Raw genomic sequence first — 27,450 nt, 5'->3', positions numbered from 1 at the left:
GTAATTGCAGTATGGTGGGGAAGGAATGTAAAAGTGTTGAGGAGTAAGTGTTAATGCAGCACAGTTTAATGCAGTTTTTTTTGTGGAGTAACAGTTGAAAATACAGACATAGACTTCCTACACACTTTTTAATATATTACTTTGAATTATTTTTTTACACAAACCAACCTTAATTGTTTACCTTTGCACCCTTATTTTTCAACCAATTAGTTAATCCAACTTTATCCACTCTGTTTACCTTCATTTGGACACTAGAAATTATTTAAAAAACAGAGTTTTATGAAACTGAGAAAATTGAGTAAATCAGTTTACTTAAAACTATTAAATGGGTTGTTGATTTTTTTTTCAAATTTTGAACATAAAAGACATTATTCATTAACTGTATATGAGACCTGGACTGAGCTGGTATGGCCTAACCCATATAAAATGGCTCACTTTTGCCTCTAACAAAATCGCCATTTTTCCCTGAAATGGAGGCCAGCATGTTGGAGCCAGACAGCATCACTAAGCAATGATTGAACTGAATTGGTCTGAGTCACAATTTCTATGGCAACCACTCTCGCCAATCAGGACTGAGTTACATGAAATATGTCAATCAAATGTTTTCAACGTTTGATGTGAAACCACATACTTTTATTGAGGTATCTGATTGGCCAGTTTATAACTTGAATGACTTGCACTACAGAAAAAAAACGGTTTAGCAAGAACATGTAAAAAATAAATAAACACAATGAGAGCAATAATTGTGATTCTCACATATATAATGATGAAGTAATAGTTGTTCATTTCTCAATAGAAGTTTATGAGATTCTGGCTTCTTGGAGCTGGTGGGTACTTCCTGTTTGGACCGTCGGGGGGAGGGGTCAAGCGGTCCAGTTCTCGTAGACAGTCAATTGAGAAATGAAGGAGGGCCTGGAATGGACTTTTGTAACCCTTGTGCTATCCTAGGCACTTTAACATTGGGAGTTGGGTCATCTAGACCCACTAGACAGTGCTCTGAACCTCTGTAATCCATGGACACCTCACTGGTGTCCATGGATTACATGAAATCTTTCCACCTATATCATGGTAGGGAGAACACGTCAATGTAAGGGTCGGGTCATCTAAGATAGCACAAGAGTTAAGGGCATGCATGACTGAAAAAGTTTCAATGGTTTACATGTTCTTTAACCAGGTGCAGACTCAGAAAGATTCTTGGGATTTTCAGCCATAATTTCAGCATTTAGATGTTTTCTCACTGGCAACTGCAGGTAATTTCTGAAACTATGATTAAATACCTTAAACCTGGTTTGTGTTATTAAATTACCCTTAACAAACAAACATTAATTTAAGCTACTTCTGTTCTGTTTGCAGAAGTCTTTTGATTCCATGAGAGCATCAAAAGCCTTCAGCGGTTGAAGAATATTAATTTCATGCCTCACGTTCACTGAAATAGCCTGTATTCATAATGGCATCGTGTTGAGTTTGTCCTCTAAGCAATTAGACCGTGACTAAAGCACCCAACGCAGTCATTCCCAGCTGCAATTTGTATTTCTTTTGTTTGGGTGTGTGTATGTGTGCATGTGTTCGGACCAGTTATATGAGCAGGTTTCAACAAGAACTGAACAAAAGTGCATGAAATCAGAGGAGCAGGAAAAGAGCTTTTACTTAACCAGTAAGTCAAAAAGCCTCCGTACGTGACGTTTGGTTCTTAATTTCCTTCCCTGGAAACAATGATTGCTATGGTGGAGGGTTTACAGCGCCGAGAAATTTACCTTACAGACAAAGCACTCTGCGATGGCCACAGGGTCTGAGTTACACTTCTCCAGGTGATGAAGGAGGTCCCTAAAACAAAAAAGTTAGCAAAATCAATTATTTATATATGTATATGTGTGCTCCCATAATTTAAAGGAAGTTGTGAGGGTTTAACAAATAAAAGTCTCCCTACAAAGACAACTTTTATGTTTTCAAACAGTCAGCTCCTATGTGGGTCACAGAATGCGTTCATCTACGGGAAACAGATAACAATAATGTGTCATGGCTATAAGGTGAGGTCATGTCGCAGTTTCAGACCGCTGTTACACTTCCTTAGATTAGCCAGTGTGTCTGTGTGTAGCAGCTGAGACTTAGAAAAACAAGCGTTTGTGTCTGCGGACCACCATGGAGGACGCTCAGCTGGCCCGGACTCACAAACACACAGGCTGAGTGGTGCCAGAGGAAAACATGCTGCACACCTGAGTGGAAATCAACAGGTGGTTCAGCCAAGTTTCACTGTAACAGGCACTGTTTGTGGAGCCAGAGAGACAAAGTCTGTCGCTGTCTCAAATGCTTATTTCCATCTCAGTCTAGGTCAGGTTTCTCGTCCCTTTTGAACAACATTTTGAAGCACATAGTTTTCAAGACTTTATAAAAGACCAAATTATCATTGGAATTTATATTGATCACTTTTTAAGTCTCATTTATAAAATGATTCCATCTCCAAACACTCCAAATAAGTCAAATTACAGGATAAACAAAGAATCTCTGTGAAATTCTTAATTCTCTATTTTGGAACAATATTCTGCTGGGAGAAAAGGTACCTGTTAAAGTGGTAGATGTCTCGGATGTTGCCAAAAAGTGAACTTTTATCCTGTGAGCTTAAGGCCAGTCGAGACTGTTTACTGATGCACTCCAAGTAATCCTGCAGGGAAAAAAAAGTTAGAAGGCTTTGGGAACATCTCGACAGTCATCTGATTTGAAAGGCTTTCTTTTACTTGCCTGCAGTCACTAAAACGCAGCATAAAGGCTGTGAAATAAGTCACCAACAACTCAACATTTGCAGCAAATGATGCTTAGATTTCCAGAAAATACCTCTGGAGAGCAGAAGGCTACAGTTATCTACTGCCTGCCAGATTTTTTAGGGTTAGACATGCTCTGTTTAAAAAAAACGAAATTAAAAACAGTTGTTGTGCAATTGGATGCAGAGAAGGTGGAGCAGAACTTTTGTTTTTGACAAAGATTATGTAGATTGTAGACTTTCATTTTAAAAGCCACAAGCTTACAGAGGAGGGCAGATAAAACCATCATCTGCAACAGGCAAATTGCAAATGATAAAATAAAAATGGCTTTAAATCTTGTGTAATTCAATAAAAATATTATTTCCATTTGTTAACATTTACTTAAAACATAGAAAAGGTTGTGAGTTGGTTCTCATTTTAACTATAGAAGTGGCTTACCTGAAATTTCTAAAACTGTTAATTGCATGTGACTGTATTATAGTGTTGAAATAATCATCACCTTCATTTTTCACAATGTTTTTCCACTTTACCTACAGATTACAGCCCTGTTGACCCAGTCTGATCAAAACTAGAAATAACAGTGAGCACTTTAGAACGTTTTTATTTTCTCCACAGTGGACAATGATGAGTTATTTACTAGGTAACTAAGTAGATATAAATATCATCAAAGTCCGCCAAAGCTCTGGAGACTGTTGAAGTGACTGGAATAGTTCTGCAACAACCATGAAAACTCAAATAATCTGTTCACGCCTTTCTTTTTCATTTTTTAGAAGGAAAAAAATTGACCGACTTTTGCTTCTCTGCAGCTAAAATCCAATCTAAATTGATTAAAAAGGAATGTAGACAAATATTCAAATCAATTCTGTTACGTCTCATCGTCCTTTCACAATGAAACATCCAACTATTCTAGCCTTTCATTTTCTTTACCACCAATCTAGAGCCATTGATTGTTATTTAGGGTTAATATTACCCACTGTTTTTGTTGTGATAGCAATCTAGTTCTTCATCAGATGGTTGCTGGGATGAAGAGACCTAATAAGAATTATTGTTTGCTGTGGAGGATTTCACTTTACAGATCTTATCACTGCTGACATCAGTGCTGTTGGCAATAAAAAGAAAATAACAAAATTAAAAGCCTTTATGTCGCTTTCTTAAACAAGACAAAAGTAGGAGAACAAAGAGTGTTTTGCACACGTTACACAAGAACAGAAATATTCCTGGTATTGTGTTTAAAGTATAAAAACCCCAATGCCTATGCTGTCATAAGACAGCTTTATTTCTGCTACAGACTCTCATTTCAGAGTTATTTACAGATATTTTTGGTCAAATACTACAAGTTCAAACACTTTATTAGTATTTTTCTACAAGTAGACTTAAAAATATAATCCATTTGTTTGAGTCCAGATCTTCCAGGGATTTGATAAAAGTTTACTAAATGACAGACTGGATGAAACGCTGTATTCAGTCAACTCTGGCAGCTGATGAAAGAAGCCATCAAACTGTTTGTTGAACATCAACTGTTAACTCTAGAGTCTTCCAAATGGAAATAGCAAAACTTTAAATCTCGCCGAGTACATTTGTCTAATTATTAATCAAATTCAATCATGGCATTACATGTTTTATCTAATGGTAAAATGCTACCGGGATGAATTTTATTTTATTAGAAGAGCATCTTAATAAGCTGGCAGAAACAACTGAAAAAAATTCAATCTTTCTAAAAATGAGTCATTTTAATGGATTTGCTTTCTCATCTCAAGTGTAATGACTTAGTTTTAGTAGAAATGTGGACAAATTGTTGAAATTTAAAGCTTAGTTGACCTGTATTCTCCTCAATATTGCCATAGGCTGGTTCACAAGACCATGTCAAATTTAGAATGTGAGCATATTTAAATTAACACTGGAATATTGATATGCATGTAAATCTAGTCAAGGTCTTTCGGTTATAACTGAAATTAATAAATAAACTTAAGATTAAAACAACTTGCAAATGCCATTGCTGGCAGTTACAATGTCAATCTAGTCAAGGTCTATCGGTTGAGATAAAGCTGTAAATGGTTGTTTCACTTGAAAGATTATGCAATAGCTTTAGGTTTCAGAGTTTGCATAAAAACCTGATCACTTTTATTTTCAATCACAAGTGAAATGGAACGAGTGAAATGGAGAAAGTTACATCTTCTGATCTGTGAATTAAGTTCTGATAACAACTTTTACTGGAGGCGATTAAACCGACCATCCAAGCACATCGGCCTCATGACGGGAGGCAAACATGCACATAACACTGGAACCGATTAAAATCCACCAGTTTTCCACAAGGACGAACCGGCTTTTTTAACTACAGGACCTGAGAAGCAGAAACGTTCTGCTTGTTTATGTACGATTAAAAAAGGATTAGTTAAAGGTGAATCCTACATTTATAGAATTATGAATTATAATCCTAAAATTGCCTGAAAAAATGCAAAAATTGAAAAAAACAACAACTTTCATGTGATGAATCATATTCTGAAGAAAAACTAGTTTGTTTCATAGATTTTTCTGATGATCCCCAAACAATTTGTAGTTTCATACTAGAAACTCCCTCACAGAACCTGTTATTCCACACAATCTCAGTGCAAATTTGAGTAAATTGATGCTAAATTGCATATTTCTTTGAATCTTTTGACCTCATGAAGAAAAAAAAACTCTCTCAAAATAAATATGTCGACAGTCCTAAAGCTAGTTTCGAGAGGGCAAAAAGTGGGAGAAATTAAACTGGACTTTGTGAGGATTAAATAATTTTTGACTGATTGAAGACGATAATTAAAACTGCCAGAACATTGTGTGTAGGAGCCCCATTGAGAAATTGTCCTGTGGGTGTCGCTGTTTTCATTTTTTGCCGTTAATTATAAATTGATTGATTACCTGACCTCAGACAGGTGTGCATGAGCCAGATGGAGAAAGGGTTTTTGACTGCTTTTGCGGGAAATGAAGCAAAAGGGAAGTTTAATTCGTTCAGTAGTGTAAATATTAAAAGAAACAAACTATTTGCAAAGTTGATCGGAGTGAAAGACTCATTTTTTTCGTCGAACAGGAAAACGACAGCCCGCTTGGCGCGTCAGTCAAGTCTGCCGTCGCACGTCTCAGTGTATCAAAGAAGATAGAACTTTGCTAAACAGTTTCAAGCCCTTTGGCTCCTACATTCTGTGTGTCAAAAAATGCAAATTTGTTGCCAATTTCAGCAAAGTTTTTCTCTTAACACTGCTGCAATCCATTGAAATACAACACTTATCTCAGACAATCTCTTTTGGTATTGTTTAGTTGCTGTTACAAACGGATTTAGGTAATACTTTATGTTTTTCTTTTTTATTCTGCAGCTTGAACAAGGAATGTTTTGTTTAATCTCTTATCCTTGATTGGCACACGAGAAGAGCTAATCCGTTCTGGATGACTTGACACGTAAAACCGTCCAACGAGTTTTGGTTTTAGGGTTTAAATTACAAAAGGACTGACTGGAAAAAGGTGCTCCAAGACAGGCGTTTGTTTATGTTTAGAATTTGTTGACTGTTGTTAAAAATGTAAGGTGATGCTTGAGATCCGACCTTGCCTGACCCGTTCACTCATCACACTCCACGTCGCTGAGAGCAACAATGGGCTGATTTGCACACACACACCTAAGGGTCCACTCCTTCCCTCAGCATCAAACACAACAAGTCCAAACTGGATACTTTCATGTGTTAACCATTAACCTCTCGGACACCAAACACAGCCAAAACTCTGCCCTGCAGTAGGAAGCGATCATGGCAGGTCATGCGGAGTGTAAACAATCAAATCTCGCTGCTTGAGGATTTCTACAGAAAAAGTGAAGTTTCCAGAGAATTCCCTGATTCCTGGTCAACTTCAAACAGTCGGTTCATTGGTTCCAGATTTGAGAGCAGAGGATAGAGGAAAGCCTTCTATTTAATGTGGTTTGTGGATGATGGATTGGGCTGAGCACTCTGATGGAGGTAAAGAAGGGTGGTCCTCCAGAGGCAACACAAACTAAAGGCACAAACACATGCAGACCTCAGAAAGCACATGGGAATGGACAATAGTAAAGCAGGTTCTGTAAATATAGCAATGAACAGAAAAAAGCCATACAAAGATAGCAAAAACAACAAGAGAGCTGCTGACAGATGAAACTCAGGTGAGCAGAGGGGGGAGTCTGGGTAAATATTTGTGTTTGGGCAGTCACACCCTTTTCTCTTGCATGGAAGCAGCCTGGGCAGCAGAACTAACTAAACGGAGGTTGCAGGATACAGGACGCTGCATTTATAGTTTCTGCAGTTTTGTTTTCATGATTGCCTAATTGTGAAGTTAAAATGTTTTTCAAATCCCTCCATGATGTTCTCTGGAACTTTAGAGGAGCGAGGACAGACTAAACGTGTGTCCTGCTGAAGATTTTGCTCCAAGTGCGGCTGTCCAGGGGCTGGGTGGTCTGACCCACTAATGGTAATGGAAGTCTGCCGAGCCGAAGCAGTAACGGGTCATTAAGTGCAACTCTTAAGCTCTGTTCAGTGTTTTTCTGGCCGAGTTTGGGCGTTGTTATCTCTGAGCTAAACCCCACTTCCTACTTTTCTTTCTGCGCTCAATCTCCTGACCTCTGTGTCTCCACAGATGAGGCCAAGACGGAGAGGAGGGTGGTGGGACATAAATCATTTTGGCACTCCAAAGCCACAAAAATAACGTGCTACTAATAATCATCTCATCACTTTCCTCCTTTAAGCTGCAGTTTTAATAATTAAGGTTTATAACGAAAATTATAGCTCAGGGTTTTCGGCTTAGTGTAACTTTCACAAAAAATGAGAAAAAAGAGGTTAGAAGAAGAACAAGCTCAGTTCTTAACAAAGCCACTGGCTAAAGGCAATTTGTTCTCCTGCAGTTCAAAGCTAACATCACTAAACAATTGCATTTGTTGGAGTGTGTATGCGTTTGTGTGCCTGTGTTGGTAACATTAAGACACTGGTGTTTTGTAACTCGATCAAACCCCACCTGCAAGCACAAGTGACCGTATTGTGTTTAAGGTTTTTCAGCAAGCAATGAGCAGTTAGCCTAACATGTGAGAGGAAAAAAAAAGATGTTTTTTTTTTAAATCTTGAACTTTGAAGCTCTGATGCCCCCTTGAAAAGATCATGGTCCTGCAGGCTGACACACCTTCAATGACGGTAAAGAGTCAGGTATAAAATACGACACCGTTTTTCTTTTTACGGTAAAAAGGAGATATTTGACATTGGAAGCAACATATTCTTGTTTCAGTTTCCGGCTATTATTGTATGAATGCAGCCTGTAGGCCATAGATTAGTAAGAGAAAGGAACTTCCTAAGGAGGCAATGCTGTGTCAAGATTACTTTATATCTCCATGTGTGGGAACTTGGTGACTTTGAGGTCTGCTGTGGTTCTGCAACCATAGGTTTTTTATTGTTTTTAAATCAAATGATGTGGATAAGATAAAAAACAAATGTTTGGGAATAGGCCTTCATTCTGCAACCGGCTGCATTACAAAGTGGGTACAGTGTTTTTAGTGTAGTCCCAGTGAAATCGGCTCTGATGAGGACCTTTTTAGCACCTATTTTAAAAAACAAATACTGATAGCAACTAAATGTGCATGTGAAGAAATAAACAAAAAGGCCAGAAGAACCTCTATGGAATGTGTGATTCAGTGTTTTTTCTCATTCCACAATAGGTGAGTAATTTCAATCATATGTGATAATTTTATAGTATGAAACTACAAATTAACATGATCACGTGTTAAAAAAAAAGATAATTGTGATTGTTTTTTGCAGCTTTGTGTCTCTTTGAGATAAGCATACTTAGAGATTTCTCCAAAGACACATGACTCTGTTGGAATATTCTTCAACTTTTGTCAAAATTGACTCTTTCTGTAGAAAGGCTGAGAAAAACTGTAATTTTTAGAGAGCTGACCGCAGCCTCTTCATTGGCTTCAACTGTGATTTTAAAAGATTTCTGCTCCTACAGGTAAAAAAAAAATATTTACTTTATTTAGTGTGCCAGATGGATTTATATTGTACGCAAATGTCATCTTTTCAGATGAAATACGAGCAAGAGATTGCAGAACGGCCATTTCCCGAAGTCTAAGGACTTTATTGTTTAGTAAAACTCATAAAAGTACAATTTAAGAATATATGAGCTCCCATCATTCTTCCTAAATATCTTTTTATTCCAAAGATTTTGGATTTTTGTTCAATACCTCTACGATGCTGCGAAGGTCCTGCACATACGTCCTCTCTGTGTCCAGTATCTCCTGCACCACTCGGTCCACGTACGTTTTGGGTCCCTGCACCTGAACCGTCCTCTCTCCTCCTTCAGGACTCATCTCAGGCTCAGAATGTTCTGTCGCTTTCTGTCCACTGTGCTGCTTATCCTCTCCCTCATCATCCTCCCTGCATCCCAGCTGCCTGGCTGGAACCAGCTCCAGCCGAATCGCCCCAGAGTCACAGTCCGAGGTCACAGGGTTACAGTGTGGGGAGGAGACAAGAGTGGAGCGGCTGCCCAGTGAACAGTGACTGTCTCTGGAGGAAGCTGAGGATGAGGTGGACCCGTAGCTGATGGGCCTCTCGGTGCTGTCAGGTGAGGAGTCCATGCTGATGGCTGAGCAGTACCGCAAAGAAGCGTGGCGGAAAGACGAGTTGCGGAGGCAGCGGGCTGATACGTCAACAGAGCTCAGGGCTGAGCCGGAGTCCGGGACTTCGGGAAGAGGAGGCAACACATCTGGCAGGTAGCTGTAGTCGTCTGAAGACAAAACGGATGAAGGTTGGCAATAATCAATCATTTCAGTCATTTCCAAAACAATGTCATCTGAATGACAATCTGACAAATCTGAAAATAAATAAAACTATAAAACCCATTCAAACACCAACGTCCTCATTAGTTATAATGAAACCAGTAGCCTTTTGTTCTTTGTTCTTTACCTTGTGTTTGCCATTTTGCACAAATCTCATTTTGCACAAAATCTCTTGTACAGTTTCTGTTTAATTTGAATTACATCCACCTTACTCACCAGCTTTGACCTGCCTATGTGCTCCTTCTGTTACTGTGATGTCTAGATGCTGTTTTGCTGTGACCAAAGCAAGATTATTAAGTTTGGTGCTGAGCAAGAATGACAAATAAAGAATCTGAAATCTGAATGTAAAAAATGATGGTCGCCTTAGAGATTTCCTCATGCTATAAAAACAAGCAAACATGGAAAATGTTTCTTGTATGCCAGGAAAACCTATCAACTAATCTAGACAAGCCGGACAACTCTGTCAAAGCCTGAAACCAATGACTTGGTAAAACGATGGTCACTGTGATGCTACCCAGTAATTTGTGAAGACTGGCTTTGATTTCAGCATTTTGACCTCCGAAATGTATCAAAGGGAACCTTCTAATCATCCTCTACTTTTTTATGTCTCTCAGAAGGACCATAACATCTAAAAATAAATACCTGCATTGAATATGTACATTATAATAATAAATGAGCTAAAACAGAGTCATTTTCTGACCTCCTTACAGTTTACTTCTCCACTGATTCATCAATGCAACTGAGTGTTTTAATGTAGCACTACAGCTTAGGCAACAGCTTTGCCTCTGCATCTAAACACATGTTCTCACTGCTAATACATAGTCTCTCCACATGGGGTTACTTGTACTGTATATTTAAGGCTTTCTATTACAGTAGTTTGGCACAAAACTCCCCAAACGACTATATGCTGCTTTGTGAGTGAAATGCATCACGAGCAGAGATGCTGAAATTCATATTACGCCACAGAATAGAGCTTCTGTTTACAGGCGCAAACATTTTTACAGTCTGTTGAATATTCCTGACATTCCTGCTGACCACAGTCCGACTCACTAATCACCAACCGCTCAACGGACACTTTTTTTAAAAACAATTTTGTCCTCAGTTCCACCCAAACGCAAAAAAGAGGCAGAGGATTTATACTGTTATGTAAGAATTCATGCAAAAGTGATTTAAAGACGTACTCTGATTAAAATTTTGTTTTTAACATGTTCTTGTGGACATGTATAAAGAAAATTTAGCTCAAAATTGCATCTCTAGGTATTTTTTTATTCTAATCGTTGTGAGTCAGGAGCAGACAAAAAAATTCTTTTTGAAAAAATTCATATTTAAGATATAGAAAATACTATTCGTGGGCCGCAATCTCCATGCTCTGCTTCATTCTAATGCAACCACTTGCAGAAAAATCAATCCGTTAACGTTTTTATTTTCCTCATCCAAACTGGCATCTGGCTCAAAACTGGTTCTCGGTGCACCAAAAATGGCAAGCTCCAATATTGCTCGCCATTTTTGATTCAACTGATAATGCTCGGTTGGGGCTGTCAGAAGCTGTAAGCTGATGGGAGAGCATATAAACAGACAGCTCATTTATGGGTGACGGAAAAGGGGGTTGGAGTTGCTCTGTGCCAACGGCCCCGCCCATAACTGCTGCCACTCCGAGGAACTATTTCCTAGAAAATGACACAAGTTTTTTGATTTTGACTGAAAACAACATAATTATAATTAAAAGACCACTGGGAACACTTTGAAAATAGATAAAAAGTTGATTGGAGTGGAACAAGATTTACCAGTTGAGAGCAATCTAGCGAGAGTTATGAATGAAGGCTTTTTCTTTCTAGACGACAGACAAGTTTGTGTGCACTTACAGGGGTTTTCTGGCATCGAGCCACTGCCAAACTGGCCGACACTCTGTGTGTGGAAATCTGTTAAGATATGATTAGCTTTCAAGGCCTTACAGTCAGGCCAACTGAAGTAAAACCACACATGCGGCGAGTCGGACACATGCCGCCAGAGTTTCCCTCAACATTTCTCAAAGTCCCCTTCACAGGAAAGCTTTGATGGGAACAGAAAGCAAACAGGCAGAATGATGAAGCACGGGTGGAATTACATGAGAGAGGCTCATACCACCTCAGCAGGAGCCTGACACTCGTCTTTATCATCAAAGACAAACTCTCAGTTGAAGCAGCAGCTGCCATGTTGTGGCAACAGTGATATCCAGCATCTGTACAAGGGTGAGACTCTCACGCTGCCAGCAGCAGCGGCAGTAGCAGCAGTTCACCTTAAACTGGTCTCGCTTCAAAAACCCCAAGTTCACAGGTTCTGATTGAAATGCATGAAGCTGAGCTCAAACTCAAAGGACCCTGGTATGTAAAAACTCATTCTTTGCAAAGGGACACCTTGACGGTCTTTTGGGTCTGCTGGAATCCCTTTATAGGTCTGAGTGAGTCTGGTTTTAAACTCTAGCAACAAAGAGAGTTTCATTATAGACCCAGTCCAATGAAAATTATGTTTTGGGGTTTTGTCTTGTTACATCTTTGTCATGATGGAAGATATATATAAAGAAAACTAAGCCTAAAATTGCATGTCTGAGTATTTATTTATTCCAATCATTGTGAATCAGTAGCAGATGAGAAAATGGTGTTGGAAAAAGCCTGTAGGTGTGATGTAGAAGTTACTATGGCAAGCTGCATTCTGATGCATCCACTTGCAGACAAAGATCCGATGCACGCCTTAGTTTTCCTGGCATCTGGCTCAAAACTCTACAGCTGGATAGCTCAAATATTGCTCACCATTGTTGTTGTAGTGTTAGGTTGGGGTTGTGGGGGGCCGTAAGATAGCTGGGGAGTGTGTAGACAGATGGATGATGGTGAAGGTGGAAGGCTTCTGCTCCCCCAACAGTAACTCAGAGGCATATTTTTAATAAACTACTGCCGCTCTGTAGAAACTTGGTTGTTGACTTTGGCTAAAAACGACACAATTATAACTACGGTAATAGAGCACTGGAAACACTTTTAAAAGAGCTTAAAAGATTATCAGAGTGGGTCTTTAAAGAACCGTCACTCCCCTCTTCACACACATCAACTCTTAGAAAAGATGCATCTTTAAAAGACATGTACATCCACCATAATAGCCTTTTCTGCTTTTAATGTTGATCAATCCATGCCAAGAAAAGCAGGAAAGGGCTACAGTAATCACTCAAGAGGCTTGAAAAGCCTTTTTCCTCCAACAAGTTTGGAAGTGATTGCCAGTGCATTAGAGCAGTGATCCAAATGTTTGCATTCCGAGAACTGACCCACTTTTTTTTTACAATTAGAGATCAGAAAAAAGAGGGGACTGAGCACAAACATAGCACATGCAGCAGCCATCAGCATCAGCTGGATCACTTTTCACATCCATGGAATCTCACATAAAGATGAGGGCTAGCTTTAAAAAGAAAGGACATTTTTGTTTGAGTGTCTGTGATTGCAGGATGATGAAAAGACAAGACGAGTAAAGCAGCTTTAGGTAATAAGCTGAGATCAGACATGTTGATGGATGGTCACTGTCTCTGCAGCCGGAACTTATTAGCATGCATGTCAAACTTTTGTTTCAGGCAAAAGTCCATGTTTTGAAGAAAACTTTTTTTTTAAATGGGCTTAAGGACTTATAGCTTTGGTTTAAAAAGTGTACAACATATTGTTTCTCATTTACACAATGCACAATAGGCTGTATATATCATCAATCACCAGCTGCTTTCTACGCTTTGATAAGTCTTTATTATCGCCACAGTTAGCTGTCATATTTGAAACGGAATGCACACTGTTTAATTTTCAAATGATAAGACAAACCCTGCTGATTATTTAATGATGTGAGCACGCAGAGGTCATGCGTGTGCAACAAACATACACGAAGAGCAAACACCAAACCCAAACATCACTGGGAGATTGCCCCATCTTGTGTTTGCCCAGCCCCTCCTTCCCACCTTCCAGCACCGTGTTTGGGGCACACCCTGTCCGTTTCCTGGGTGAACTGGCTCTTTGTACATACATGTACGCACGCTGAGAGCAAAGATGACCAAACTTCAGTTATACCTACTGTCCAGATTATGTTCAACATGATCCTTGTAAACGAGCTGTAATTATGGTCCTCAGCATGCGGCCCAGGACCGTTTCTCCCCGCTGCGTGTGTTTTGCTTGTCACTGCTTGTGCGTTGGAGGATTAGTTTAATGTGTGAGGGCTGTGTTCCACGCCAGAGGGAGAGTGAATACATCAAGTGTCTGAGCAACCTGGCCTCAAACTCTGGCTTTCATTGAACTTCATACAAAGAAGCAGGGATTTAATATGTTTAGTGTCAGACCCAGCTGCAGGGCAAACGGCAACAACCAGAAAGAACCAGACCGGCTACAATAAGACAATAAACACACTGAACAAGCTGTTCTGATTTTTTTAAGATGTTTTTCCAAAAATATAAAAAGGTAGGCGCAATACTTTAAAAGATAAAATTCAGGGCCACTGTAACTTTTAGAACTCAAGAAACTCTTATTTGTAAGCTGAAGGAACTTTTTTTGGAGTCTTAATTGATTCAGTCCTTTTTTTTTTGACAAGTTTACATTCCAAAACATTTTTTTGGGGGGATCACAATAGTGTTTTCAACAGAAAACCTTGATTAAAACTGAATTTTGGACCTTTTATCAGTAAAATAATGAATTCTTACATTAAAAAAAAACTTTTTAATGTGAAAAATCAAGACAATTCTTCAATATTGTAATATTTGATAAATCAAAGCTTTTAAAGACCAGCTATTTCCATTTTTTGAAAAAGTCTGTGACTACATGACAAAAGCACCCAGGGTCCTGTTGCTGCTTCAACAGAAGCTTTTTGCTTTTCTCCCTCTGATGCAAATCAGCCTGATAAACCTCACTTCCTGCCAGATTTAATGACTCGCGCTGAACTTAACTGGTCCACTTCAGCTGCACTTTATGGTCACCTGAAGTGCTCCTCGTTGTGGAGAGGTCAGCAAACAGCCGTGAACACTGCAGTCACTTTACAGCCACGATGAGCCTCACAAGTAGCTTCGACAGCTTTTAAGAGTCCTATAATGGACATGCGAACATCTCATGTCACCTTTTTAGGAAGGCAGGAGTCCCCTCAATAGAAATTCAAGCAGAACAAGACCAAACCTCACCACGTTTCAAATATTTTAAATTGAGTTTTTTTTTAAATAATCTGTGTTACAAGTGAGAATAACTACTGATCATTTATGATTCTTGCTAATTTTAAGATTTTATGGCAGAAAAACACAAATGAGTACAAAAAACTGTTGCTTAATAGAATAAAGAAACATTTTTGGAAAATACCCATTTGGTTTGGAGGCTACATCCATAATTGACATTATTATGGACAAATCAAAGATGAAAAAAAATATCAAGGATTTTATATAAAAATCCTCGAAATCCCTTATATGGTGTTCACTGGTGTGATGAAGCATTATGGGAAAATGTTGCCCATCATTTACATTGAGAAATCTTTGAAAAACCAAAGAGCCAAAGGACAGTCAGTTAGGAAACTATCTATGATTTTTAACTTTCAGTCTTTTACTTTTGCTTGAACTTTTATCGTGTTGATGAATTCCTAGGTAAGTAGAAATCCCTTTTTCCTGTTTCTGAATATTTTTCCTTCTGCCTTTCTTCTCTGCATTTCACATTGAATCTCATCAAACTTTTGGCAGGTCAGTCAGAATTTTTCCCAACTTGGGACAATCCTGAAGGCTCAAACCATGTTTCTGTCCGCACACTTTCAAAAATAGAAGGAACGTTTACTTTAATCAGCATCATAGGTTTTGGATCATCGCAGTATGTTTGAAAAATGAAACCCAAATCCCCACATTTTTTTGTAAAATATTTTAGGTTTTTCATCAATAATTGGTACTGAAAGCCTGAAGACTTTAAAAAAAAACAGAGAGAAAAGCAGAAATTCTGAATCAGAATACACAAGTTGATTTTCCTGTAGTCTTATGATGCAGGACCTGGGTTTAAGACCATCTGTTCAGCTTGCAGCCAGAAGCGCACACCAGGGAGCTCTAAACATCTGAAAAAAACAAACCAAGGGTTTGTTTTGACTCAAGTGATGACAATGAGAGTTAAATTAAAAGATGGAAGACGGAGCATTCAGTGACCTGCAGCTCAGTTGTCTTTGTCTTTTCTTTGGCAGCGGTTTTAAGCTGAGGGATATGCAAGAGAGTGAGGAATGAAGAGGGGATATCCCAGAGGAATGAAAGTAGGAAGAAAAGATGGGAAGGCAGGCCAAGGGTCAAACACCACCCACTCTTGTTCTTTTCCCCTTCCATCTTCTTATTGCATTTTGAATACTGCGTTGTGTCTTAGAAGCAACGGGAATTGAACTTTAAAACTATCTTTTAGTTTATTTTACTAAGTTTCCCATTTTCTGCTGAGTATGATGACATAGGAGAGATCCCCCTTTCTGATAGAGACACAAGCTTGATCTCAACTGACACTAAGGACCTTAAAGTGTCGCTCTGGATTTCACACCAGAGCCAAACAAATGTGGGGAGCAGGAGCTGAAGAAGAAAGGGGGCAGAGGTTGCAGACGTGGAGAGAGCCAGAAGGACTGGAGGCATGAGGCGGGATTTCATTGAACCTGTGTGACATTGTGGCTGTTTTTTTTATGCATATGAAGTCTACATAGAGGTAAAAGAAAGCTGCCCTTATCCAGTCAATCTTCATAAAGGGGTTTAAACGTCACGACTTTCACAGCCTCACCAACAAGAGCTAATGTCTCCAGCTGCTACACTAATTGATAACAAATAGCTTCTTTAACTTAATGAGGTATAAACATTTATAGCTTTTGCAGGGACCGGTGAGCACCCAACCAACATGTCCCCCTTGGGACTTTTAGATCAAAGCTTCTCATTGGCAGTCTTTGTAATTACCAGTGTACACATTTGTGAGGAGGGCAGTGTCGTTTCAGCTGACAGCGCCGGTGTGTAGCTATGGGAAAAGCATGTGGCCACAAGCCGTCCCTATTTTCAGACGCGCAAGGTCTCACACCCACCCTCCAGACACCCGTATGACCCTTGGTGCACACCCTAACCCTCTTATGGATTTCAAGCTAAAGGCCTGACTCCGTCTGCAATCGATGCACAATCACACACAAAAATAGTGTTTCTTACTGGTTGTTAGCTGCAATGCCCCCACCGTGCAACCTTTTTTTTTGCTAAGGATAGGCAGCTGATGCCCTCCCCTCTTATAGGGCTGGACACAGAGTTGGAGGAGGAGGACTCTATTGTCTCCTTCATCTCCAAACCAAAGACTACGCGCTAAAAAGTAATTATTCCCCCTCCTCTCTTCTCCACTCTATCCCATTTTGTAGTCTCCCCCAGCTGCTGCCCTCAAGGCTCTAATTTGGGTCACAGGCTGCAGAATGGCATTTCAATACTCAGTCTAACCCACACTCAACCACAGGAAGCAAACACACGAGCAGTCCCTGGAGAAACTGAGTTATAACACAAATGAAGTTGTTGCGGACCATAAAGTTGGAAGCATTCATCCTCGCTCTTGATTATAACTACATCTGTCGACGAGATTTACAACCGGTGGGAGTGCAGAGGAGCAGCGGTGTGATACATCACGTCGGCATCACCCGAGATTTAACTGTGAGAAGGCAAACAGGAGCCAATCAACACCAGAGGTGACAAAACAAGCAAGTAGCTGCTCATTCTGCAGTGCTTCCAAAGAAGGGTTGCAAACACATTTGGAGTGGGGCAACATACCGCACATAACACAAACACTAAAGTCATCAAAAGAGTACAAAGGCAACTCAAGTTGACATGTTGCTGACCACTTGAAACACAAATTTCTGTTTATTTCTGTTGCAAAAAATGCACTTTTTTTCCCGTTGCCAGAACCCCTATTTTAGCTTCTTGATGCTCTGTGGTTGAAATAATACAAACGATTCTCATGCAGACGTCACTCCATCTATGGGGAAACTTGTTGCTTTTAAAGAGAGATGACAAAAAAGAAAGAAACTGACCTAAACCGATTTTCCTTACCTGTTGGCATTGTGACCTGACCCAATTTACACACAAACTGTGTAAACAGCTTTAAGGAGAAACCTCACAGGGTTGCATGTTCAGAGTATTCCAAAAAAGATTTCCAACAAAAACTGAGGGGAAAATACATCCTTAGATCTCCAAAAACTCTTGGAAATGTTAAGACTTTTTTTGTTTTTCCAGAGGGCTTCAACACATTCAGGAGAGCCCAGAGTTTTCTCCCTAACTCACTTTTCTGTCCCTGCCTTCAGTTTGTCGAAGATCTCCTCTGTCTGTTTCTCATTCTGAATGCTTCCCTACCTCTCTTCCATATTCAATGTGTGCATGCAAGTGTGTGTTCGCATGAGTGTGTGTCAAAGTGACTGGCCTCTACTCTCCTGCGCCCTCCCTGCAGTCGGTATTCCCCTCCCCCTGACTCCTCCCACTCTCCTGCACCAGATTACAAGAAACCAGAAGATGCACACCAGCTTTCCTTTAAAAAAAATCACTTTTATTAAATCAAATGCTTTTAATTTGTTGTGTCTTTTTCTCTTGTCTTCCACGAATTAAACACATTTTTGGCACTTTGCAGGTCAGGGCAGCATTATTGTGCCTCTTGCACGCTCAGCAGGCAGCTGGTTGCACACAGCTCCAGAGATCACACACTGACGCACACTTTATCTGAAGGAAAAAGGGGGTTATGGATGATCAATAGGCCAAGAGCCGACTCAGACAAAAGCTCCTCGTCAAGTGCGAGACGCTGCACTGTTCATTGTGTCGCAGATTAAAGGCTGGATAGAATGAGCAAAACGAAAAGAAAGAGAAAAGAGGTCACCAATTTTATTTGTCACCACCCATGTATGATATAATCTCAAAAAAAGTGCTTTTGGGTTTCATGAAAGATAAAGATAAATCTGAAAATTACTTTTAAATGTGTAGTGTTTTTCAGCTTTTCTTTCTTCCAGTCATTAGATTTATTGAACTTTTTGGTCCAAAAGTGTTAAAACAGATGCTTGAACACAATTCCAGACTAAATTTAGTTTAATTGCTCATAAAAATCCTTGTTTTTCAGGACCAGATTGTCCAACAAAGCTGCTCAAGGATTAACTCAAATGAAAACATTTAAGCAATGACTTTATTTTACTTTTTTAGCTTTCCAAATTAACCCTAAACGTAATTATTTTAACAAAACAACCAACAAAACTGGTTTGCAAAATAGCAGAAAGTAGAATTTTATAGATGTAAAATTGTTGTCTTTTTTTTGTCAGGGTAATTAATAATTCTTTAGTTAACTTAGTTTTGAAATTTTAATGTAGTTTGTGGGTTCAGCTTGATTGCATGGTGTATGACACAGCATGTCCGTGGCGGGACAAATAAATAGAATCCACGGCGGGGCTTGTGTCTGGTCAGCGTGACACTTGAGCCCATCAGCCCTTAGTCTCATGCTCGAAAGCAAACGTGTCGACAATTTTTGGTCCTTTTTTCTGACACCAGCACTGCTCCCAGCAGCATGAGGTCCCCCTTTTCTCCTGAGCGGCGCAAAAATGAAGACCCCCTGGTCTTCTCTCACAAACACACACAAATTGAACAGACCCCTAAGTCTCCAAACTTCTTTCTTTAATGGCTCGAGGGGCCGTTGACCCATGAAGGCCCTGAAGCTCCAATCTCAATCTGAACCCTTCACCTGCAGCCCCCCTCCCTGCTGACTTCCACCTCTAACGCACGCAACTGCTCTATAATGAGCACCTTTAACTCGACAAACTTGCAGAAAGAAACTCCTAAAGTCATCAGTTCAGCCAAGCATGACTTGTTGATGACAATAACTTCCAGCAGGCTTTCTTATCTGATGGCCTCTGCGTGCTCCCAGAGCTTCACCTCGACTCATCTTGCTCAAAAAAGAATCCTGCACTTTGCCAAATTCACAGATTTAATAATTAGAAGAAAACTCAGGATTTGAACAATTATTTCTGTTCACCTTTGTTTTAGTAGAAAAAAGGAAAACATACTTTAAACTTTCAGTAGATACATTCACACATCAGATACCCATTATATATTTACATTCATTTAAATTCTAAAATCTATTCTCCAAACTTCTGAGCATCATTAAGGATGCTAAAACAATATTTCAGCTTCAAACAAAGTTAGATTTCTTTACTCAGATGAAAATGGTGTACTTTTGGCATTTTCTCTTGGTGATGGAGGACACACATTAAAATAGTTAGGTGTAATAAATCCTTTCTGAGTATTTCTTTATTGAAATTATTGTGAATCAGGAGCAGATGATAAATGCCATCTGAAAAAGAGCGCATTTGTGATGTAGATAATACAATGGGCGGGCCACAATCTACGGTGTAACCCTTGCATTGTGGTAGCAGCTGCACTAAAAAGTTAAAGATGAACAAAATCAAAAAGAAATACCCCCAGAACAAGGCCACCACACCCCATTTCATGAAGCTCTCTCACATTCCCTTCATGCAGCTAGAGGAAGAAATGATGGTTTGAGGGCTGGTGAGGTTGCCAAGATCTCCGAGGCAGGGCGCTACAGAGGTCACTATGACAACAGCAAGGCAGTCATTTCCATGGGTGAGACAACGAGAAACAGACAGGATAGAAAAAAGGAAAGACATGTCTCTGTCAATAAACTGCTTCAGAACATCCAGGCGGTGCAAATCCTGAAGGAGGGTTCACCGACCATTTGTGCTGTAAACGATGCGCTTGTTATTGGAGCAGAGTATGTGTGTGTGTGTGTGTGTGGGTGGGTGTGTGTTTTTACTAAGTGTGTGATATGAGGTCCATCTCTAGCTCAGGCAGTCCAACAGATTTTTCATTTTCTCAGCTGTCTGCTGTTTCTGTGGTAACACCCAGGACTTGACTGAGAGCATAGAAAGAGATGAATCCAGTGAGTGAGGGGATTGTGAGCTTTGCTGGGGGGGTTCCCCCTCCCTCCATGTACCGACTTTAAAGAGACAGATCATGAGCGCACACAGTCCTCTCACACGTTTCAGGCTTTACTTTTCCTCCTTTTTTTTAAACTTATAATTCATATTTATTCCCTTTTGAAAGGCTTTTCATGTCCTTGTGTTACCTGAAAGGTGACTAAAATAAGTTAGAGTTGTTATTGCTTCCTCCTCCTCTACACTGTCTCAGTTTCAAATCACAGTCACTCTAAAGAATTTTCCTTTTTGCATATGTGACTCTGATGTTTTAGGAATGAAAGAAAAAAACGTATGTTTTTTTGTCTTTTATTGAATTTTTGTATTTTGTTGTTGGGTTTTTATGTTTGTTAATTTAATTTCAGGTTTATTTGTGAATAATTTTAGACTTTTCAGTTGTTGAATTCTTGTTGGCCATCACATTTGGGTGGTCAGTCACGGCACCAATGCCCATATTCAGTCTCGATTCATATCCACAAGCAGCAGCTTTAAAGGTAGACTCAAGTATAAAAGCTGCAAACATTAGTTTTAGAAGTTTTTTTTTTTTTAACACTGGGGCCAAACTTTGCACTGTGATAGAAAAAAAAAGCTTATTTGTTGTTGTTTAAAGTCAGAAGTAAAAAAAAAAGTGAATAGACAGTTTTGCCTGCATAGTTTCAATCCTCTGGTGGGTCTTTCAACATGAAAATGACCCAAAACAAACATTTACAATAATCAAGTTCTGGAGTTGCTCTGTTGGAGCAAATCTTAACGATAATAAAAGTCTTTGGACACTCAATGGCAAAGTTAGCACTGAAGTTGGATGAGCAGAACCATCTAACCAGGCTAAAACGCTATAATGACCACCTTACCGTCTGGTTAGAAGCCACTTTAAATACATTATTGACTGGTCCTGGTTAATTATGCCATACATTTTTTGTTTTATTAAAGTTCAGCGCATCAGTAAATTAATTTCAAGCTAACTTTGTCTATTTGAGGTCATGAATAATAAATGCAATGTTGCTGCTTGTCAGTTTAAGTTAAAAAAAAGGACTGACTTCTCAAAAACTTTTAAAAACTATAATAGAAGAAAAGTTTTTCTGTCAAATACTTTTTTCTTCCTCCTAGCTAGAGCAGCAATTTACTTGCAATGCCAGAACAAGTCCAGGAATTTCACATTTTCCAAGGAAAGGAAAAAAAGGAAAATCTAACAGAGGCAACATTTGAAGATCTTTTTAAAAAACACAAATCTCCTTAAATTGGTTAAAGCTGTAACCAGAAAAGCATTTTCTGCTCTAATAATAAAAAAATAAAAAATAAAATCAAGATCATCAGAAAATGAGCACAAAATGTAAGAGGGGCACTGTGGCTTTTACAGAAGAATATTTTCTCTCTCATTTGTAGTGCAGAGTGATTTTCTCATAATTGGAGGTTAACCTGCAATAAAGTTGATCCATTTGTACGTCTATTGTGCATCAAGGGACGGAAATCAGTAGGAAGTTGTGTTTGGCTTTAGATTAAAATTCACGACAGCTAAGACTAAAAGAGAAGCTTTTCCCACACACAGACATACAATGATTCACAATAAACAGAAGAAAGGTTATTGAGTTTGTAGGAAAATCAAATGCAGCATTTCATACTTTTTTTTTCTACATTTTTTCTAAATGTTTTGCTTTCATAAACCTGAGAACTGAAATGCCACAAACTCTTCGGTGTAAATAAACAATCAAAGCTAAGCAGGCAGCAAGCACTCATTTTACCACAAATAAGTTTGTCCCACAACGTCTGAGAGTCCTTGTCCCTCAGAAACTGGGTGCTCCATTTAGGACTCTTCAAATGAGGACACACCACAAAGGACATCACAAATATAAGTACAGTCTCATAGCACAAACTGCAGACGAAAATAGTGGGCTGATGAAAACCCGACTATATTTTAGGTGTAAAGTGGCAAAGAGGACAAAAGGAAAAGTCTCAGTGTTTTTTTTCAGTCCTTGAAAACAGGATGCAGCTGTGAAATCCGTAAATCTGGCTTTTCCAATCTCTAACAACGCATAAAAAATAATGTCCTGGTTTTAGCAGAATCCATCATCAATCCGATTTTTATACCACTTAAATTATACCAGACAAGCCAAACTGAATCTCTACTTTGTCAATACTGATCAGAGATGGGTTGGAGAAGTATTAATGCAAATTCTTTTTTTCAAAATAATAAAAATTAAAAGTCTCTTGTGGCAAAAAAGTATAAAGTAGCACCCAAACCTGTAACTCACCTCAGAGAGACCAGTCCCATCATTAGCCTTTCCTCAAAAGTTCACATCTCAGTTTGCGTCCACAGGTTAGATCCTTGTCAGAGCGTAGGAAAATTTAAGAACTATACAATGACTCAGAGATAGGTATGACTAGATCCACACCTCTACAGTATGAGGTCAGCGCAGAGGAGAAGAGACACTGAGAAGAGGCAGAAGAGGGACAGATGGAACCAAAATGCAACAGAACTGACTGCCCACTGAAATGGGAGGGGGAGAGACGAGGAGCGGAGAGCTTGCACATCCAAGTAGCCCACTTCCTGACCAATTACTTCTGGAAGACTGGTCTCTCTCCCCCTCTCTCCACACGGAGTATCTGCTCTTCACTTTGCAGTGTGGGATCGCCATAAGAGCTGGAGGGCTGCCAGCACCTCAGGCGACACGAGTGACATTGGAGAAGGCGAGATGAGCTGTCACTGAAACTGTGAGGTCACACCTAGACGTGGAACGGAAGATGAGGGACAATTAGCGTGAGTTAATGGGAAGTAACGTTTAGGTGAGTCAGACAGAAACGATAAAGCGAAGAAAATGGATAAAAGAGAAGACAAAGATGGGCTGTCTTGTTGAAAAGCTCAGACTCATCACTAAGTGGATGTTTTCCAGGTTTAAGACATTGTTCAATGTCAAAGTTTCAAGGAGTGTAGGAGGGTGATTAAAAACTAAAAGTGAAAGAACTAATGGTTTTGTTCCTGAAAGTGCAGCCTGCTGTGAACCTTTCTGAGCACACACAGCAAATATCAAGTGATCATTGTGTATGCACAGGTTATTCGACCATTGTTCTGCATCCTAGCCGAGCAGGATGGAGGAAAGTCCCTTGCACTGGAGCCAGTGGCTGTTGTTCCTGCTTCATGGTAGCAAAGCTTCCTGGGATTGATAAGGCAGCTCCTGGCCCTGTCAGCACACACACACTTTCTCACTGGCCTGTTTTCGCCAGTTCGAGGCTTTTCCGAGGAAAACAAAACTGCGAGCAACAGCAGCAATCCCAGATGGTGTCAAAGCCTGGCCTTTGATTCACATTTGATTGAAAACACATTTAATGTTGAAGACATGATGGCAAACAACAACACATTTCACACTCTTTTTTTTCTTTAAAAAGCGCCTAAGAAGAAAGGAAAATGATACAAGCTAGTGAATGAATACAGTTTTGTTACCCCAGCGTATCAGAGACATCTGTAAAATCATGATGGGCCTTGTAACTGCGCTCCACGTTGCACTGAAAACAGCGACAAACAGCCAAACAGCCAAATTGCAATTGACTTGAACTGATTCATTTGGATCAAAGTTTGTTTCCTTGGAAAGGCCTGCTTTGTTGGAAAAGGTGAAAAAGTTTTTCTAAACTTTGGATCAAACAAGCAAACACGGGTCCAGGAAAAGCATTACTCTTAAAGTCCCTCTTCAATCATCTTTTGATCTATTTTAAAAGTGTTCTCAATAGTATTTCAATATGATTGTTCGGTTTTTAGGGCAAAATTAAAAAAAGCAAAGAACATAGTTTCTGCAGAGTGCCAGTAGTTCTTTAGAAATTCACATGGAGCCTGCCTTCATGTCCCATCATCCCTTTGTTTACATGCTTACACACTTACAGCTCCTAACAACCCCAACCTGACATTACCGGTGCAACAAAAGTGGTGATCAATATTGGAGCTATCTAGCCATATCTTGAGCCAGATTCAAGCACATCATAACCACAAGCTTTTTCAAACTGCTTTTTTTTGTCTGCTCCTGATTCACAATGATTTGCACAAACAAATATTCAGAAATGCAATTTTAAGCTTAACTTTCTTTATGTGTATCTTCCATCATCAGAAAAATGCTACAAGAACATGTTAAATACACAAAAAACACAATTTTCATTGGAGTGGGTCTTTAATTTCTTCAAAGTGAAATTAAAAGAGTCCAATATGAGAAAATAAAAAATATAAGTGAATGCAGATGTCCACGTTAGATTCTGCTGTTCAATGCTTCTCTTTTTCAGCATTCTATTTTACAGCACTTTACAAAAATTAAAGTCACGTTAGTTTTCACACCTAGATGTGTAAAAAAAAATTTCTGGATTTGAACCTTCCCCTAGGGCAGCAGTGAGCTGAAGACACAGACACACTCAGGAAACATTTGGTGGTTTAACCCCCAAATCCAACCTCTTAGTGCTGAGGAGCCCTCATGAGTCAACCATGGATTTGAGCTCACAACCTTCGGGGACAGTCTACCACAAGACCTGTTAATGGTAGCCACTTTAAATGTTTAACCAATCAGACAGTAGTATTTGGACTGGAAAAAATAAAGTTCAGATAAAGGAATGTATCCGAAACAAGCTGCAAAAGCTCCAAATTTGAGGTTACAGGACTAAGATGAAATAATTTCCTTGCTGCACGTCAGTTAGATGACTTGGTAATTGTAGAGTTGAGTGATGTCCTTTCAAAATAAAATAAAAAAAAATTAGTATACAAGAGAAAAGAGTGAATAAATCGGATTTGAAGTAGTAAGGAAAAGTAGGACCAAATCAGTGTTTGCCCAGAGAAGTGTTTACTAGATCTACTTCTTCATCAACTGAACCGAATCTGCTGTGTTTCCCTGGTCCAAGTTTTGCTCAAAAGCAAAGCCTGCAGGGCTGTTACAGACTAAATAAATGTAGGTGAATTTGAAAAAGAAAACAGACCTTATTAGGAAAATCAATTTACAAAGAATCTCAACAATTAGAAGTATCTCCCTGACACTGAAAAAAGAAAAGAAAAAACCAGGGTCAAACTTGGATCCATAACGGCAAGTAAAGATCCAGAGGATCATAAACTGTTGACAGATGTTTTTCTCCAACAGGAATAAAGATGCAGGGGGAAAATACAGAAACAACAGGAAGAACCCCCACCCCTACCTCCCATTTCCCACTTATCTTCAGAAGCCTGTTTACAAATGAGAGTGAAACAGGATGTGACATCATTATGAAGGTGAATCATGCTCGTGTGATGGCTTTGTCATACCAGCATCACCACAAATGTTGTCACCCATCAAAGGAAACGTTCATAAGTTGAGCTGAGAGATTTTGTCTTTTCTTGACCTCTTAAAGATTCATAATATTAAGCTTCTGGATATCAAGAGAAAAACTTAATTTTTTCCATCTGAAATCCAATTATTTGGGTTTTTATAAAGCGGCAGCACCAACAGGCTCCTTTTGACCCTTTATTTTCCCTTATATTTATATTGCAACTAATGCTCTGCCTCTCCCATGCTGCTGAAAACCATGGAAGCTGATCCCTTGCTGGCCCTCTTCTCTTTTAGAGAACCCAAGATTATCAGTCCACACAAAAGGAGCCATGAAAGCTGTCCAACTCAAGCAGCGGCAATTATTTACAGTACCAGAAGAAAACCGCTCTTCTCCCCAAAAAACCCAAACCCTCCCTCGGACCATCAGCCGCCTGTCTCCTCGTAATGCTTCCCTGTTTCACTCTTTCCTATAGTCCCTTTTAATTTACTTTTCAGTGCTTTGTCTGCCTCCACTCCTCCTCTATCATAACTCTCCCTATTCATACCACACCTCCCCCCGTCACCGTAATAAAGTAAATTGCAGGTTTTGTTACCAGTAAACCCAAGATTAGGTGTAAGCCCCAAACCGAGGTTTTTCTAATCTTCTGTGAGCCATTCAAAACATGCAAAAATATCCCCACTGATCATATTAATCCCACAAATGGTGGAAACTCGAGGCGCAGGCGAAAACAAATAACAATATTTAAACAGTTCTGGACTTCAAAGTGAACCAATAACTCAAACATGGCACCTGACAGTGAGGTGGATTAGGGTATTTATTACCTTAAAAAGTTACCAAGTCTAATGACAGTTTGAAATATGTGCCAACACGGGCAATTAATACATTAGATCATCCCTTTTCATTTCAATTTTATGCAAAACAACAGTAAATGGCGAAGAGCTTTTTGGCACCCTCTACTGGCAGGAAGTGTAGTTCCATTGCTGGTGTTTACACGAGATGCAAATTAGTAATTCCAGAGGTGAATGCAAATAAAAAAGGTTTCAAAATGAGCAGAAGGAATAAATGTCAAGATGTGCATAGGATTTAATAATATAGGCTGCGAGCGAGCAAAAACTAACACAGTATACCGTTTAACTTCCAGACTTTTCTTGCATTTCAAATACAAGCAAATTAATACTACCCTCAAAAATCACATCCTAAGTTTATCTACCAACTAATTTAATAAAACTGCTATCTCATCTGTGCTCATTGGTTAAAAAGTGTATCAATTAAACTCAAGAAAAAAATGCAGAACCTCCCAAAAAAGGAAAAACACAGAGTCCACAAATGTGAGTGCAACACACAAAGGATGTGGAGTCACAAAGAATTTCTAAACTTACTCGTGCAGATGTTTGTAATATCTAAACTCGACCCAGATGTGGTCAAGCAAAAGATGGGCCCCATAAACACTGAGGCAGCCACAGATGTCCTGACGAAGCACTTTTTACGCATAAAGGAAGGAAGAGAAGGTCCTGAGGACAGTCAAAACCCCACATTGTCATGTGATACACACATGGAGACTGACTGCAGAAACTGGAGTGTGTTTTTCTGTTTTTTTTCTTTCGATTCACTGCAGAGATCCCCACCTGTATCATGTTTCACTGAAGTGTGCTGCTAATA

General features: G+C 39.4%; 1 protein-coding gene across 2 annotated transcripts in view; it reads right to left on the bottom strand.

The window, feature by feature from the left end:
• The window catches only part of plekhg1 (pleckstrin homology and RhoGEF domain containing G1), a 35,127-nt gene extending 12,101 nt beyond the window's left edge, over positions 1–23,026 (bottom strand). The window contains exons 1-4 of one of the 2 annotated variants that reach the window (XM_011491597.3): positions 22,776–23,026; positions 8,977–9,518; positions 2,559–2,659; positions 1,755–1,824 (exon numbers count right to left, since the gene is read on the bottom strand). In XM_011491597.3, coding sequence (XP_011489899.1) covers positions 1,755–1,824; positions 2,559–2,659; positions 8,977–9,369 — 564 coding nt within the window. In that variant the 5' untranslated portion in view covers positions 9,370–9,518; positions 22,776–23,026. Of the gene's footprint in view, positions 1–1,754; positions 1,825–2,558; positions 2,660–8,976; positions 9,519–17,614; positions 17,957–22,775 lie in introns of those variants that run through there. The other variant, XM_004083584.4, reaches the window with a different exon arrangement.
• Between the last annotated feature and the right edge of the window lie 4,424 nt (positions 23,027–27,450).

Source organism: Oryzias latipes, chromosome 24, assembly GCF_002234675.1.
Source record: "Oryzias latipes chromosome 24, ASM223467v1".
Lineage (NCBI taxonomy): Eukaryota > Metazoa > Chordata > Actinopteri > Beloniformes > Adrianichthyidae > Oryzias > Oryzias latipes.
This window is presented reverse-complemented; position numbering and strand designations above follow the sequence as displayed.